Genomic DNA, 14,063 nt, shown 5'->3' on the forward strand with positions numbered 1-14,063 from the left:
TTAAGTTTATATTTGAAATGAGTAGTTAGGTAGACAGTGAGAATGGGTTTGTTTTGTTTTCTTTTTTAAGAAGGTAGAGGCAGGACCATGACTAGGACATGCAGAAAAATTTTGCTTAATTATTTAGGCACTAATAAAACTGATTTGTGAGGCTAATACAATGTGTGAAGTAATTCTAAACTTTCAGAAACCTTGAGGTTTAACCTAAACTAAGTAATAAAATGTTGGTAATCTAAGTAATTGTTTTTCTTCTTGCAGCTGTTGCTTTTCCTTTCTGAAAAAAATGGTTCATTGCATGCAGTATGTATTGTGTGTTGTATTGTCCTTATACTACATGTGTGTTTTTTTTTTTTTAAAGCAGCCTTTGGCATGCATATCAACCTGCTTTAGCATTCTTTTTAACTACAGCTTTAAAAAGAAAGTGATGAAGTTGCTGTTTAGGCACAGTGATAGCGAGAAATCATACTCATTAAAGTTCTTAAACTCATAGATCCACTAACTTTGGCTTTATAGTAACAATGTATTTGTCAGTTATTAGGTGGCTAGTAAGATAAGAGCTACCCTTTGACTAGAAAATGAAGTTTTTTTTCCTCCTCTTTTGCTGCTCGGTTTTGTTGTGCCACTGAAGAAAATGTAGATGATAACACCTTTAGGATAAAACTCTCTCTTACCCATTGACAAGAATAAGCCCTCTTAATGGAGAATGCTATAGCTGAGAACATTCATAGCTGAGGATATTTGTTGAAATTGAAAGCACCGAGAATTTTGTTGAGGGGGGAAAAAATAAATCACAAGTAGTAAAAACTCCCAGACTGTTGCTGATCTGGACTGCAACACAGTCCGTATGTGTGGATTTTAAACTACTGTACTTTTCTATGTAAAAACATTTGTGTGTTTTCATAATAAGGAAGAGTGGTTTGTCACGTAGTTATTGCCATTAATACGTAGTCCATTCTGATGAAGCTTAAATGAATATTGCTTTTCTTAGTGGTCAGTGGACATTATAACTGAAGGTTATTAAAGCATTTCGAACAAGAGAATTAACACAGAGAGAGTCTTCTGTAGATAAACTTCACCCTTCCTGTTTTGGATGGAGCAATAAGTTTACTGTGGAACAGATTTAGGAAATAGCTTTCCATCAATTCTGTATTTTATAAATATATAGTTACAGGGTGAGGTCCTTCCTTTGGCGTAAAGCTGATTGTTTCCTGTTTAATCCTGAAATGGTACGTTTCAAGTAATGGGATTTTTTTTTCAGCGTCCCATCAGAGAAGAGAGCTTTTAGGATTTTGTTTTAGTTTATGATCCTATGAAAATGCAGTTTCTGGACTATCAGGTCATTACAGAGCAAACAAGGAAATGAACAGGTGTTTAAATTGTTGTTCTTAGTGACAATTTTTTGTCTCAAAAGATTGATCTATGAAATTTTTTGTTGCTGGATATTCTTAAACATGAGTTGAAAAGGTGTTACTGATAGGTCTGTAAGAGATTGTCAGTACTTCTAGAAAAGCGTAGAAACTGATGAATTGTAATTGCCTGCGTAAATACGGATGATTTGAGTTCAGATTTATCATCTGCTTGTAGAAGGCACACACTTGTGCAAGAATAGAGCTAGAACTTGGGTAAAACAGCAGGATTAGTTTAAGGAACACACAAGTTAATATATGGAGTAACACTACCCTCATCCAACACATCTGTTGTAAAGAAGCCCATGAAATCTAGGCCACACACAAGCTGGTCTCCAAGGGCCTGTAGTTGGTGTTAGAATGCTGTTATTATGTGGTCTGATTGGTTTGGTAAGGAATTATCTCCAGTAAAACCACGTAACGTAATAGACCTCGCTCTCCCACATGGGAGCTACTTCTGCTTTACTGAGCAAGACATTTCTTGAAGTAATAATGCACTTGCTATTTCCAAAATGTAACATTGCCTAAAATGTATTCTGTCGTAAACATTTTTATTGTATATCAATTCTTGTTCGTGTACATTTTCACTTAAAGTCCTCAACTGAGGGATTGAAGTTCATTAAAGTAAATATACTAAATATTCCTAGCAATGTGTTTTAAGTAAATTTCTTACTTGTTGTTGAAAGCTTGTTTGTAATAATTTCAGAGTGATTAGGAACTATTTAGAATTTTATTTGTGAAATCTTACACTTTCTGTTCCTGAACTTTCCTAAATATTCTGAATTAATTTTATGGCCAGGAAATACAAGTCATAGTGGTTTAAATATTATCTTGCGGTGTGCTGAATACTTCCTATGTGATGATATACTTTCCCTATTCATGTTGACTTAAAAGAGAGTTGAGAGAGATCATACAAACAGATTGCTAAATAGTGCCAACTCAGTTGGCTTTTTGCTGTTATTTTTTGGAACAATGTAGCCTCAGCCTGCAGCTCTGGTCTTGTTTCGTAGCTAGAGTTGTAAGCACTCGGTACAATTATTGAGGACTTGTCTTTTTAATTGCGTAGTTTCTTTTTTTGTTTTTATTATTTTGGGCTCTGCTCAACCGTGACATACAAAAGCTGCGTGTTCCATCTCTATAGTCATCTGTAAGTATTCAGTAAATGCACAAGCAAATTTAATTTTGCGTTTGGGTAGGGAAAGGAAGGAAAGAGTTGAGGAGAGGCTGAGAGGTGATGATTAGAAAGATTATTGCTCAAAGAGCAATTCTATGCAGCAAATCACGAGAAGGCAAGACTGACCTGCTGAAGACAAGGATGTTGGCTGGGCAAGGCAGTGTGGCTCTTTGTTAAGGTGCTCCTTCAATTACTGCACACTTCAGTCAGTCATACTCTTCCTCCCGAGCTACAGGAGACTTTGTACTGTGTAAACCCCATGAATCCACTGTATTCGTAGAGGTGTCACCAAGGTCATGATTTAGAGCATGTGGGTAATGCCTTGAGCCTAAACTGGAGATAAGGGTTCCATGTGAGTGAATAATTTGGCCTATTTTCTTCTTGGTGTAATACGCAATGTGGAAAAGACCAGAGTTGTGTTTCGGGGCCTCAGCTGAGCGTTTAGTCTAAAAAATGTTTGTAAACTGAGCAGAGAGATTGTTCTGTAGACATAGAAACACGAGCCCAACAATTTTAAAGAGCCCTTTTCGTAGTAGAATCAGAGTTGAAAATGGAGTTAGAAGTCTTGCAGCGCTGGTGTTTTAGACTGCCTCTTTCTCTTTCAAATTAGATTAATGGAAGGAGCAAATACAAAACTGAACAAGAGATACTGTCTCCCAGAAGTAAGAGGCTGCCAGTCAGCTGATGAGAAATATGTTGGCCCTGTGCAGGGAACAGTGGCTGGCTCTGACAGCACTCAGAGCTGAAAGGCCTTAGCTGCACCTCCAAGGGGCCTCCTTAGAGAGGCTGTGGCTCCTGGCTCCCAGCCCTGCTGCATCTCTCGCATGCCATGCCACACGTATGTTGTTAGTCCCAGCCTTTAAGGACAAAGCAGAGTTCGAATTAGAATTCATGCTTTTCTTAAATGATGACTGTATCAGCATCTAACCCGTGTAAGGGAGCTCTAGCAAATCTTTTGTCAAGTATTTGAGTGCCAAAAGTTTTGGTTTAACTTTCTGAAAGCCAATTAAATCCTTTGAATCAGGGATTTGAAATAAGTGGGGAGAGAGGCAAAATTTAATTTAAGTGCAAATAACTTTCATATTTTACGCTTCAATAAGTAACAAATTAACATGAAAAGGTTCATTATTATATAGTAGATGAAATAACTTGTTTCTCCCAGTTTGCATTTCAGTGAGCATCTAATTGGCCTATAAACACATTGATTAATGGGTACCAAAATTATTACACAGATTCAAGGTAAAATTGTTAGTGCATATTTAAGGAAGAGGTGGAATAGACTTGTTGATGTTTCATAATTAAAAACTGTACACCTCTGTAGTATCCAGGTATTAATTTGTCACACATTAATTTAGCTTTTTGTAACCATGAAGAATAGTTCATCTTGGTTGAAGACCAGTTTTAAGTGTTTTGATCATGGGAATTGTCAGCAAGTCATTTAATGCCAGTTCCGAACGTTCCTTTCGATGTGTATTTTACATACAACCATAACAGTACAATTTTGTTCCCCCTGTGGTAATGAAAATTTTTGTTTATGCTTTCAGGGAACCATTAGCTTATTGTACTTGAGGAGAGTAAATTTAGATTAGCTTAATAAAGTCTAATTTGCACAGTTGAGAAAAATCTAGGATAGTGTGTGTATGTATATATATAAAAGTGATTTGAGGAGAGGTGATAATTCCTTAAAAGATGTCTTTGGCAAGTATATCCCTTGAAACTACTGTGATAACAGAAAAACTGAAGTCTTTGAATGTACAGTAGCTTCCCAGTTTGCAAGCACTTGCATTCACAATTGTAATCTAAAATGTTACTGCATATGCAATTAGCTTAAAGCTAGGTCTACAAAAGATTACAAAATCTTTTGGCATAGCTCTGTTAGTTAGGAGTATGAGAAAATCATTCCTCATAGTCAGTCCACTCATGCTGGGAAAACCTGGTGTAAATGTGGCTGTATTAACAGAAGAGTATTTTTATCAGACTTAGTTTAGGTGTGCTGGGGAGGAAAGGCCACTGCTTCTGGGGGAAGTTAAACAGCTGGCCTATACCACCAGAGGGCTTATACCAACCTAGCTTTCTTGGTTTAGCTGGGGGAATAAAAGCTGTTATCTCTGTCTAGCACATAGGAGCCCTAAGGCTTCATTGTAGCAAGAGAAGTTTCAGGCAACTTGCTCTTTCATTAGCTATGCGTCTGGAGGGGTATGGTATGGCTTGCAAACTTGTGCTGTACTTGTACTCTGCAAGTTCAAGCTCTGCCTTTGTCAGAAATCAAATAATTATCAGTGAGCATGTTGGTTCTCTTCTTGTGTGGGGGATTTGATACCTGTGGGAAATGTGCCCTTTAGTAATTGGAAAGGATATTTCTTCTAAAGATAATATATTACATGAGTATTTACATGAATCACAGATACAAGATTGTGATTACTGGGCATGTTGGATCTTCTCAGTGGTGAGTTAGTATCTAAGGTTATAGGCTCTTTAGCATGGTTCCCGAGCCACAGCACCAGCTATTCTTCCCCCACGTGAACTGAGCCTTGAGGGTCTTTGGCTTTTGGATGAGGAGCTGAGAAAAGGCATGTCTGAAGATGAGCATTGAATCACAAGCACTGACGGTGGGGAGAAGCACTGACGGTGGGGAGTAGATTTACGTTGCACAGCTGCTCACAGAGCCCTGAGTTGCTTCCCGTGGCTGTGTTAAAGCAATGCTGGAGGACTTGAGACAGTGGTAGCTGAATCTGGGAAATGTAAGGGATGAAAAGAATATTCAAAAAATGAGGAAAAGACTGTGACTGAAAAAGAGCAAGGGATTTCAAAAGTGAAATTTTAGATGGAAATGAAGGCATAACTTTTGCTTGCTAAATCATCTCATCCGCTCAGTGGATGTGTTCGTCACTGTGCCAGATGTCTTACCCTGTGTTCATGGGCAGAAGTTCCACCTTTTGCACGGAGCTGAATTTGCCAGCCTCTTGCATACGCCTGCTTGAGACCTGCATGCCTGAGTCCCTTGATGATTCCTATTCAAGAGGATGCCTATGTGTGTGTGTAAAGCTGAGAGTAATGAGTTCAAAAAAGTCATGTTCAGTCAGACCCATAGCTGGAGGAGGCAGTCATGCTGCTAGCTTTTATTTAAAGCACACGCATAACAACAATTCTCCCAGAAATGGGACATGAAGGCTCTGCTGAACCATTTCTGTGAGGGAGAAGAGAAATCTGCATCTCCTATTTCCTGCTCATTTTTACTGTCTACTGCCGGTGGACATGGGAGACCTAGAGGCTAACATCCAGCCTATTGAGGACAGTCTTCCTGAGGGTTCTTCCCTCAGTCAAGGAACTTCTTTTGTTTCCCCCTTCCCCAAAGGCTGTTTAGAGCCGAAGCTGTAGTTTTAGCTGTTCTGAATCATCTCAAAGTGGAAAAGCCTTTCTTTGCACCTACCGTAGAGAGAAACTGCCATGGGCTGAAATAAGGTTTGTGAATACCTCCTTTCTAGCTGCTCTATTTTTCTAGGCCTCATCTCCTTTATATACCTTTTAACTACTCCTGCTGTTAAAATTAAGCTGCTCTTCAGTTAGGAATGCTTTGGAGACCAAGACGACAGAGTTTCTGACTCCGCTCTTCTGTGCGCTGTAGTCTTTTGTATGAGAGGACGTCTTAAATTCTGGTTTCTTTTCTCATTACTGTTTATGTATGTTACCCAGCAGCTATGTTGTTTAAAATTTGCAAGCGGTTCCAGAATGAGCTTGGAAAAGAGTATCAGGCTGTGCTAGGCAGCAAAAGGAAATGACGTAGAGTCTGTCAGTAGATGAGCATGTCAGCTAAGCATGATTTGATCCATACCCAGGGTTCAAATGTATGATCAAGCTATGGTGATGGTGTTTTCCACCTACCATCTGAGCTGCTCAGTTTGTATTCTTTGATGTAAACCAAGATCACTATTAGACCTTCACCACAGAAGGGGTATAGCACTCCCCGGCTGCTTGCTTCTCTTCTTCCTCCTCATCAGAGGTTAGTGTCCCAAAGCTGAGCTGGAGGAAGAGAATATGGGAGGCACAGAGGTGAATTAGGGAGTTCTCAAAAGTTCCGTTTTGCCTGGTCAGTTTTAGGGTTTGATCCCCCTCCAGCCTGTGGGCAGAGCAAGTACCTGGGGGCAGTAACCTTTTTATTGTTCCAGCTAGATCTGGAAGTAAATGTCTGTCCAGGCCTTTACCTATATTTAAAAAGTTCTAACATTGCAACTTTTGGGTTAGATTTCTCAAATACGTGAGGAGTGTTACCTGCATGTTCCATCATCACACCTTTAGATTTGTGTCTAGACACAAGCACTTCTACAGAGACTAGCGCAGTGGAGTGTTGATTTTGCTGTTGTACAAGAATAAAAGCTAGAATGCCTTAATAAGGAAAGATATGTGGATAGTCATATTTGTGATCCTCAGAGCTCAAGGGTGCCAAAATTGCTGACTTTGGAAATCTTTTCAAAAAGAACTTGAGTTCAGGTTATGTACATCTTCATAGGTAAATCTTTTTTTTTTTTTTAGTAGAAGTTTCTGCTTCTCCTTCATCTGCTTGTTAAAAATGCTACACATTCTTTCCTTTAAGCTTATGCTGTAGCTTAGGTCAGAGAATAAAAGTATGTTATGGCCTTGGTATATGATCACCCAGTGGCCTTCAGTGTTTTCAGGATTACCTGACGTGTATCAGACAGAATAACCATGCTGTTGGTATCATTTCTTTTCTTATCTTTCAATTCTGAAATATTATTTCTTCTTTCCCCACACATGGGATCATTTTCAGTGTGCAGTTCCAGATGTTTGCATATGAGTTTTCCATGGTCTGGGCTCAAAATCAGTATCAGCTGGAATTTTAAGGGTGTGGATATTTTGAAACTTAGGGTCACGAATTCTTGCAGTACTCTTCTACAACAAAGAGTTGATTTTTAGCAAGTGGCTTTACTTGTTCTAAGTCTTTTCTGCTCATCTCTTTTTTTCCTCAAACTTCACGTTCTCTGCCTGTTTCCTAGAAATAGCTGCCACCTCCTCTGTGGAAAAGATGAATTTTAATATGTAAGGCCACCATCTTCTTTTTCAAGAGTTTTGAGTGCTTTTGCAAGCTTATCAAATAGCTGATTGTACTGTGAAGCTGTTGTGCTGTCTTCTGTAATTGATACGTCTGGTCTCTATTGCTTTCTGCAAGGCAGAATAGTTTCTCTCTGAGGGATGGTTGTGTCATACCTTGGCTTCAGAAAGAAACTGGCTTATGAAGTTCCCATTTCCACTCCACTACGGCAGTTCACAGTTGTTTCAGTTCTGCTGATGAGCTTGGTTTTGGAATTGAATCATTAAACTTGCATTAATTGTGGGGAGGGAAGGTGATTTAAATAGGGATCATTTCAGTGATGCAATTTATTTTGCAGCTATACAAATAGGCTTATTAGCACAACTGAGGAGGAGGCAAGTGCAGGAGGAGGATCAGAATTAGCAGCTGGGGTACAAAGTTAGTTGAAAAAATTATTCACTTATTCATTGCTACAGGAGCTGGCACTATTTCCTTTGTTTTCTCTTGCTAGAATTGCCTTCCTGCTTCACTTCCTGTCCTCTTTCCCTATTTGTGGTATACTGTGGCAAAAGACCTCTTAACAGCAACAACAACAACAAAGTATTGCAAACTAAATACAAGAGATGAAAGTTTGCAGATTGTTGTCATTAAATGACTTCTCTGTCTCCAGGCATCATGGCGGCTGTCTTGATTCTCCTTTCAGTCTTTTATTGTGAAAGTTTTGGGGGAAAAAGTTGCCTAGATTAGGCTAATATTTACATATAATGATCAAAGAATTATAGTTGTGTCAGTTCTTTGTGGTATATGTGAGAGAAATAGCAAATAGCACTATTTGCTCTGAATTTGAAGAGCAATTAAAAGTGGAGTGCTTCCTTCAGTTGTACCTTTGGGACCCTTCCAGTGCAACCGTCAGAGCAGCGTGTCTGTGATCTCTGTTAGTGTCAGTATTTCACTCATGTCAGTGTTACAGAGACTCTCAGTTACCAGGTTAGTTTACCTGTGGAAGATCATTCACACATCCTCAGTCTGAACACTTCAAAGATGATAAAATAGGACAAATAGACATGCAATCCGAAAAAGTAAATTCTTGAACTATTTCACCCAAAACATAATGGCTCTACTGGTAGAAAGGAAACTTTCAAAAAAAAAAATCATTGATCAGTGATAACAAGCATGCTGCAAGTACTTGAAAGGCAGCAGGTATCCAAAGCCAAATACCATCTGTCTATCATATGGCTAATCAGATACAGGATTTTTTCCTGAACTTTTACCTTGGAAAGAATCTTAAAAAAATGGAAATAAAATTTGCTCTGTTTGAAGTTCTCTTGGCAAGTACCATATTTCACTAGGTGTGAAAAATGAACTCTGTGAGAGTCTACATTCCTTATTATTTTGCTGCTGGAAAACTGTGTCTACGAAGCAGGAAACAAACCCAATGTCAGAAAAAATACCATGTACATATTATCTTCTCTCATAGGATATTTTGCTCAACTTTGTTTTGGCATGCTCTCTTCTTTTTCACTTCTTAATCTCTCTTGAAAATTAGTTCTTCCCAAAAGGCTTCCTTTTATTTGTCAGCTAGTGTTTGAAAAATTAGTCTTGTTTTAAAATGTTATAAAATGTTTGATGTCAAACATTTCACAACAGTCATTATTAAAGGTATCAATTAATGTGTCTCAATAGTGCGCAAAATGCATTTTTTTCCCTGTTCTCCTGACATGAATAATCTTGAGCTGTCCTTGGACTTGTCCTTATGAGTAAAATGGATCTCTTTTTCCTAACAGGGAATTGATTATATATGATTATATTATTTGTGTCCCTCTTGGATTTATCTAAATTGTGATGATGTTGTGGAAGAAGCAAGTTCTAGCACAAGCACACTTTCAGCATTAAAAGATATGATAATCAAAGTATGATTACTTTGAGGAATATCAAAAGTTTAGGGATTTTTTTTTCTCTCCTAAAAAACGTAGAGAGAAATAAAGCTGTTTTACCATCATTCAAAAGTCTAGTGTATTTTCTAAAAAGAAATTGAGCAAAGGGGTGTGAAAATGAACTGCATCTGGCAGTGGAAGAATTTTTGACACATTCTTGCCTTCGTGGGGATTGGATTAGTGAATGTAGCTGGAATTTGGAAAAAAAAATTGAAAGGAGTAAGGCCATTGGCTTGCTTGAAAACCTCTGATGATCATAGTCAAACATTTATTTGAAAAACAATTGTAGTGATATGAGAAGTTGTTTCTCAACAGTTGTACGCAGCTGACTTTTGCAAACTCTTTGTTTGCTGTCGAACAAGATCAAATGGGTTCAAATAAACCACTGGCAAGGTTTCTTTAAAGAAGGCACATCCCTTAGTGATTGAACTACCAATACAGTCAAACTACTTAATTACATTTGTCAAGGACTTGTATGAGGAACAGATATCCAACAAACAAATTTGGTGAAACTGTTCAAATGTACTTGTTTTTAAAGTATTATGAAAGATTACCAACTAAGCTATTACCTTGAATAAAGATTGAGATTACCAGGCATGCCCTGGTAAATTCATTTTACATACATTTGCACTGAAAATCTACTTTGGTATTTGTGCTTTGCTCTGACGTTATTTACTAAATAACTGCTGCAAAAGAAACTTACTCTCTAATGTCTTTTTCAGGCGTTTCTTCCAATAACAATTGTTTCTTGTATCCAGATGGTTCTGAACTGGTTATATTCGTATTAGAGCAGGTCAGAAGAGGGAAAAAGGACAAGTATGTCTTGCAGTTGAAATTCATGTTTAATCCAATATTCATTGTTTGATTTTGGCTCTGTAGTAGCTCCTCCACTTGATGAGGACTGTTAGTGTGCTAATGTGAAGAGTCTTGCCTTTAATTATCTAAAATGTTTTCCTTCTAGGTCTACAGACAAGACTGTGAAACCTTTGGCATGGTGGTGAAGATGCTAATTGATAAAGATCCTTCATTAGAGAAGTCCATTCAGTTTGCCCTCAGACAGAATTTGCATGAAATAGGTGAGCGGTGCATAGAAGAACTCAAACATTTTATTGCCCAGTACGATGCTGCCAATCAAGACTTGTCAGAATCCTTCAAAGAGGGCCCATATTAAGGACAAAAATACACTTTTAGATCCTCTGTACTGTGCACGCCATAATATACAAGTATGCTTTTTGGCAGTGGAAGAGGAATTCTTGTTGGAAATCTGAACCCAAGGCCTGTGTTTCTCGTAGCTAAGATGGCCCTACCTTGTTCATTGTGATCTTCACAATTGTATTCTTCCTACCTGTACTTGTTGACATTTATTCCTTTGAAAAGGATATTCTCTTCAATAATGCTGTAAAGTGACAAACTATTTTTGGAACTTTTACACAGTTGCCTAGGAAAAAATGTTCGGTCTGATGTATGTACGCTTACGTTTCAGTGTTTAGAAGTGTAACTACAAGCACTGTATTTTTTATTAAAATAACAAGAAATAGCTCTTCACTTGTCAATCCTGTTTTCATAATGCTATAGGAAGACTTGCAAGATTGTTTGCAACTATGATTTACATTATTTATTATAGTTTAGTTTTGATCCCCAGATTCATTCTGTAAAATGACACTAGGGCTTATGTCTCTAGCCTCTGACTGCCAGAGCCACTTTACCTGCTTCATGCAGGAAGTGATGTATGTACTTTTCCTCTAATTGCAGGTTCTGCAAATGCCTTTTAAATTTTGGTATTTCCTGTATTGTGAGTCGTTACTAGTAAGCAGTATTATGTAGGATAAGTTCCATTTTTTTGTTAATATTTGCAACTAAAACTTTCCTTTTTTATTTTTTGACTACACCTTATCTAGTGTAACTGCAGGCAGTCTCTGAAGAAGGGAAGGTCTATCCCCTTGCATTCTCCCTCTTCCCCCTGCCCCCTTCTCACCACTTTTCATGGGTCAGTTTTAACAATTGCGGGGCTCCATAATCCCTAGTTCTGGCATTAAGAAGGGGTAGGAATTTGGGGTGTCAAGTGGGTGGGACAAGGGAAGTTAGCAGGACTGTCTCTTTAGCAAATCTAAGTCACCCCAAATTGATTGGCACTTCAAACCTAGCTGATTCTTTGTAATGTCTGGAGTCGCTTCTGACCTGATAGGGTTACTTTTAGTGGGGGACAAAAATGATTGAGGAGAGTCAAGAGCTACATGATTGGTTTTCAAAGATGAAATATATCTAGGACTCATGGGTGGTATTCTGGCTATTGCATTATGTACAGGTTTACTTTTAGTGAGATACTGTTTTTTATGGATGTTTTAGGAATGGGAGAATTTGAGTCATAATCAGAAAGAAGAAAGTGTAAGCATGATTGTTTTTATACATTTGTACTTAAAGATGTGAAGTTGTATATAAGGATAAATGACTAAAGCTCACCAATTCCAAAATGCGCAGTATTTTTAAGTGGAAAAAGTCAGCGAACTCCATCCCCAATCGAGTAGCTTTTCAGACTTCATCAGAATGATTTGCACAAAGGTAAATACAACGGCAATGATTTTGCATCCACAAGGTACTGTATGTGTCACAGCACCTTACACGTGCAAATCTTCATCTGGATATTAAAGAATATATTGCATCAGATTCCTGAGATGCCTGATTAGTTTTAACGTCAGTAGGGTGTGGTTTTGCACTTGGCGCTTGTTGGCGCTCTTGGTTTCTAAGAGTTCACATTGCTCAAAGGGGATGACCTGCCACTTACCTTGTTGGCAGTAGGGATTGTGTGGGCTGCACAGTGAGTGGGAATCTGCTCACTGATCCTACTCAAAAACTATTTTGGGATGGGAGAGAGGGGAAGAGAGGCAACCTGTTGTGGCACAGTAGCTAGACCTGACCTGCCCTTTTGACAGCAACAGGGCTTGCCCAAGATCAGTCATTAAACTAGAGGCAAAATCTTCTTTGAGGAAGAAATGAAACTAAAGTACTTCAGTGCTTGTCTGCAGAATGGAGAGTCTTCAAGCTGTTAATGCTTTTGACTCATTTAGAAACATCAGAGTTTGTACTTTTGAGTTAGAAATGCTAGGGAAAAAATACTGAAATTATGTTTAATATTTTTGATTAAAAACGTCTTTTATGACTGTACATTGTGTTAGGAGTCTCCTTTGTTATCACAGTGAAATTTAATCAGACTTCTAAAAGTATCTGATTTTTCGAGTCTGATTTTCTATAAAGTAAGACCTAAGCTTACAATGTTCTTGGGGTGGTTTTTCAGATTAGCTAATAGGTTAATTAAATCTTTCAGAAGTTTCTGTTAGGTTGTTCTTAGCTTAATCTGATTTTTTTTAATTTTGATTAAATTTTACTAATGAACTGAGGAGACTTTTTTTTTTCTAGATGCTATTTCTATGAAAGGCTTAATATGATGTTCTCGTTCATGAGTGACAGGTTACTGTTTTCACCTGTTTAATACTTCTCATTATGTTAAATGTCCATGCTTAACCCTTTGTGATGTGTGCTTTATGTTGATTTAAGTAAAGTATTATGCCAGTCACTTAACTTAAAAGCAAGAAACATGGCTTTTATTCTTGCTTCCTGTAGAAACAAGCATACCCTTTGGATTTGATTTCATGTCAGTGCAAAAAATTGTCCTTGGTCTTGTGGGCAGCCTTGATGGGGCTCCTAAAAGGGGCAGAAAGAGTATTGGTAGAAGGAACCAGATGCTGTGCTGGTGAAGAGGCAAGGAGTAATTTACTTTCTTCATTACATTAACAGCTCTTGAAAATAAAACTTACTTTTAGCACTCATGAATGTGCAGATACCTTTTAAAAAAAAACAAAAGGGGAAGAGGAAACGGGAGGAACAGAGCATGGAAGTCCATTGCTGTCTGCTGATGCCAGAGCCTGCCCAAACAATTCTGAATGGATCTATTAAATCTCAGTGGGTGACTTGTCAATTTTGAGCAGTTATGGTGAAAATCAGCAATAAAATCACTGTAGCTATAAATGTAGCTAACAGCATCTATCTACAAAGAACTGGTCCTTTTGTTTTCTGTGCAGATTTTCTCTTGATGAGGGTAATGTATGGCCCTAACATCTCAGTTACTATCGTGAAAGTATAAGCTGCACTTGGAATAGCTACCACTTCTAATGATACAAAACAGTAGTTGCAGTCTGGTGCCTGTATCTGCCTCTTGTGCAGTGGCAGACACCATATCCCATATCATTGCCTTTAAGAACAAAGAATGGATTAGAAGCATTTTCCAAAAGAACTGATCAAAAATAATAAAGTGGAAGAAACCTTTTATCTTAAGCTGAAAAAAAAAAAGTTGTATGGTCATCTTTAGGTATATAATTTTTGAAGCCGATAATGAAACTGAGTGTTTTGTATTTCCGGTCTTTCCTTCACATGACTGTCTTAGCAATCTATTCTTCAGCAAAACAAAGCTTTCTAAATGTTTTCTAATGTTAGTTATTTGTGGTCCT

General features: G+C 37.9%; 1 protein-coding gene across 13 annotated transcripts in view; it reads left to right on the forward strand.

Moving 5' to 3' along the window:
- PPHLN1 (periphilin 1) overlaps positions 1-13,602 on the forward strand; it is a 74,654-nt gene extending 61,052 nt beyond the window's left edge. For all 13 annotated transcript variants that reach the window (XM_068933620.1, XM_068933685.1, XM_068933638.1 and 10 more), the window contains one exon: positions 10,523-13,602. In XM_068933620.1, coding sequence (XP_068789721.1) covers positions 10,523-10,732 — 210 coding nt within the window. In that variant the 3' untranslated portion in view covers positions 10,733-13,602. The remainder of the gene's footprint in view (positions 1-10,522) is intronic.
- The last annotated feature ends 461 nt before the right edge of the window (positions 13,603-14,063 follow it).

This window comes from Struthio camelus, chromosome 1 (assembly GCF_040807025.1).
Source record: "Struthio camelus isolate bStrCam1 chromosome 1, bStrCam1.hap1, whole genome shotgun sequence".
Taxonomy (NCBI): domain Eukaryota; kingdom Metazoa; phylum Chordata; class Aves; order Struthioniformes; family Struthionidae; genus Struthio; species Struthio camelus.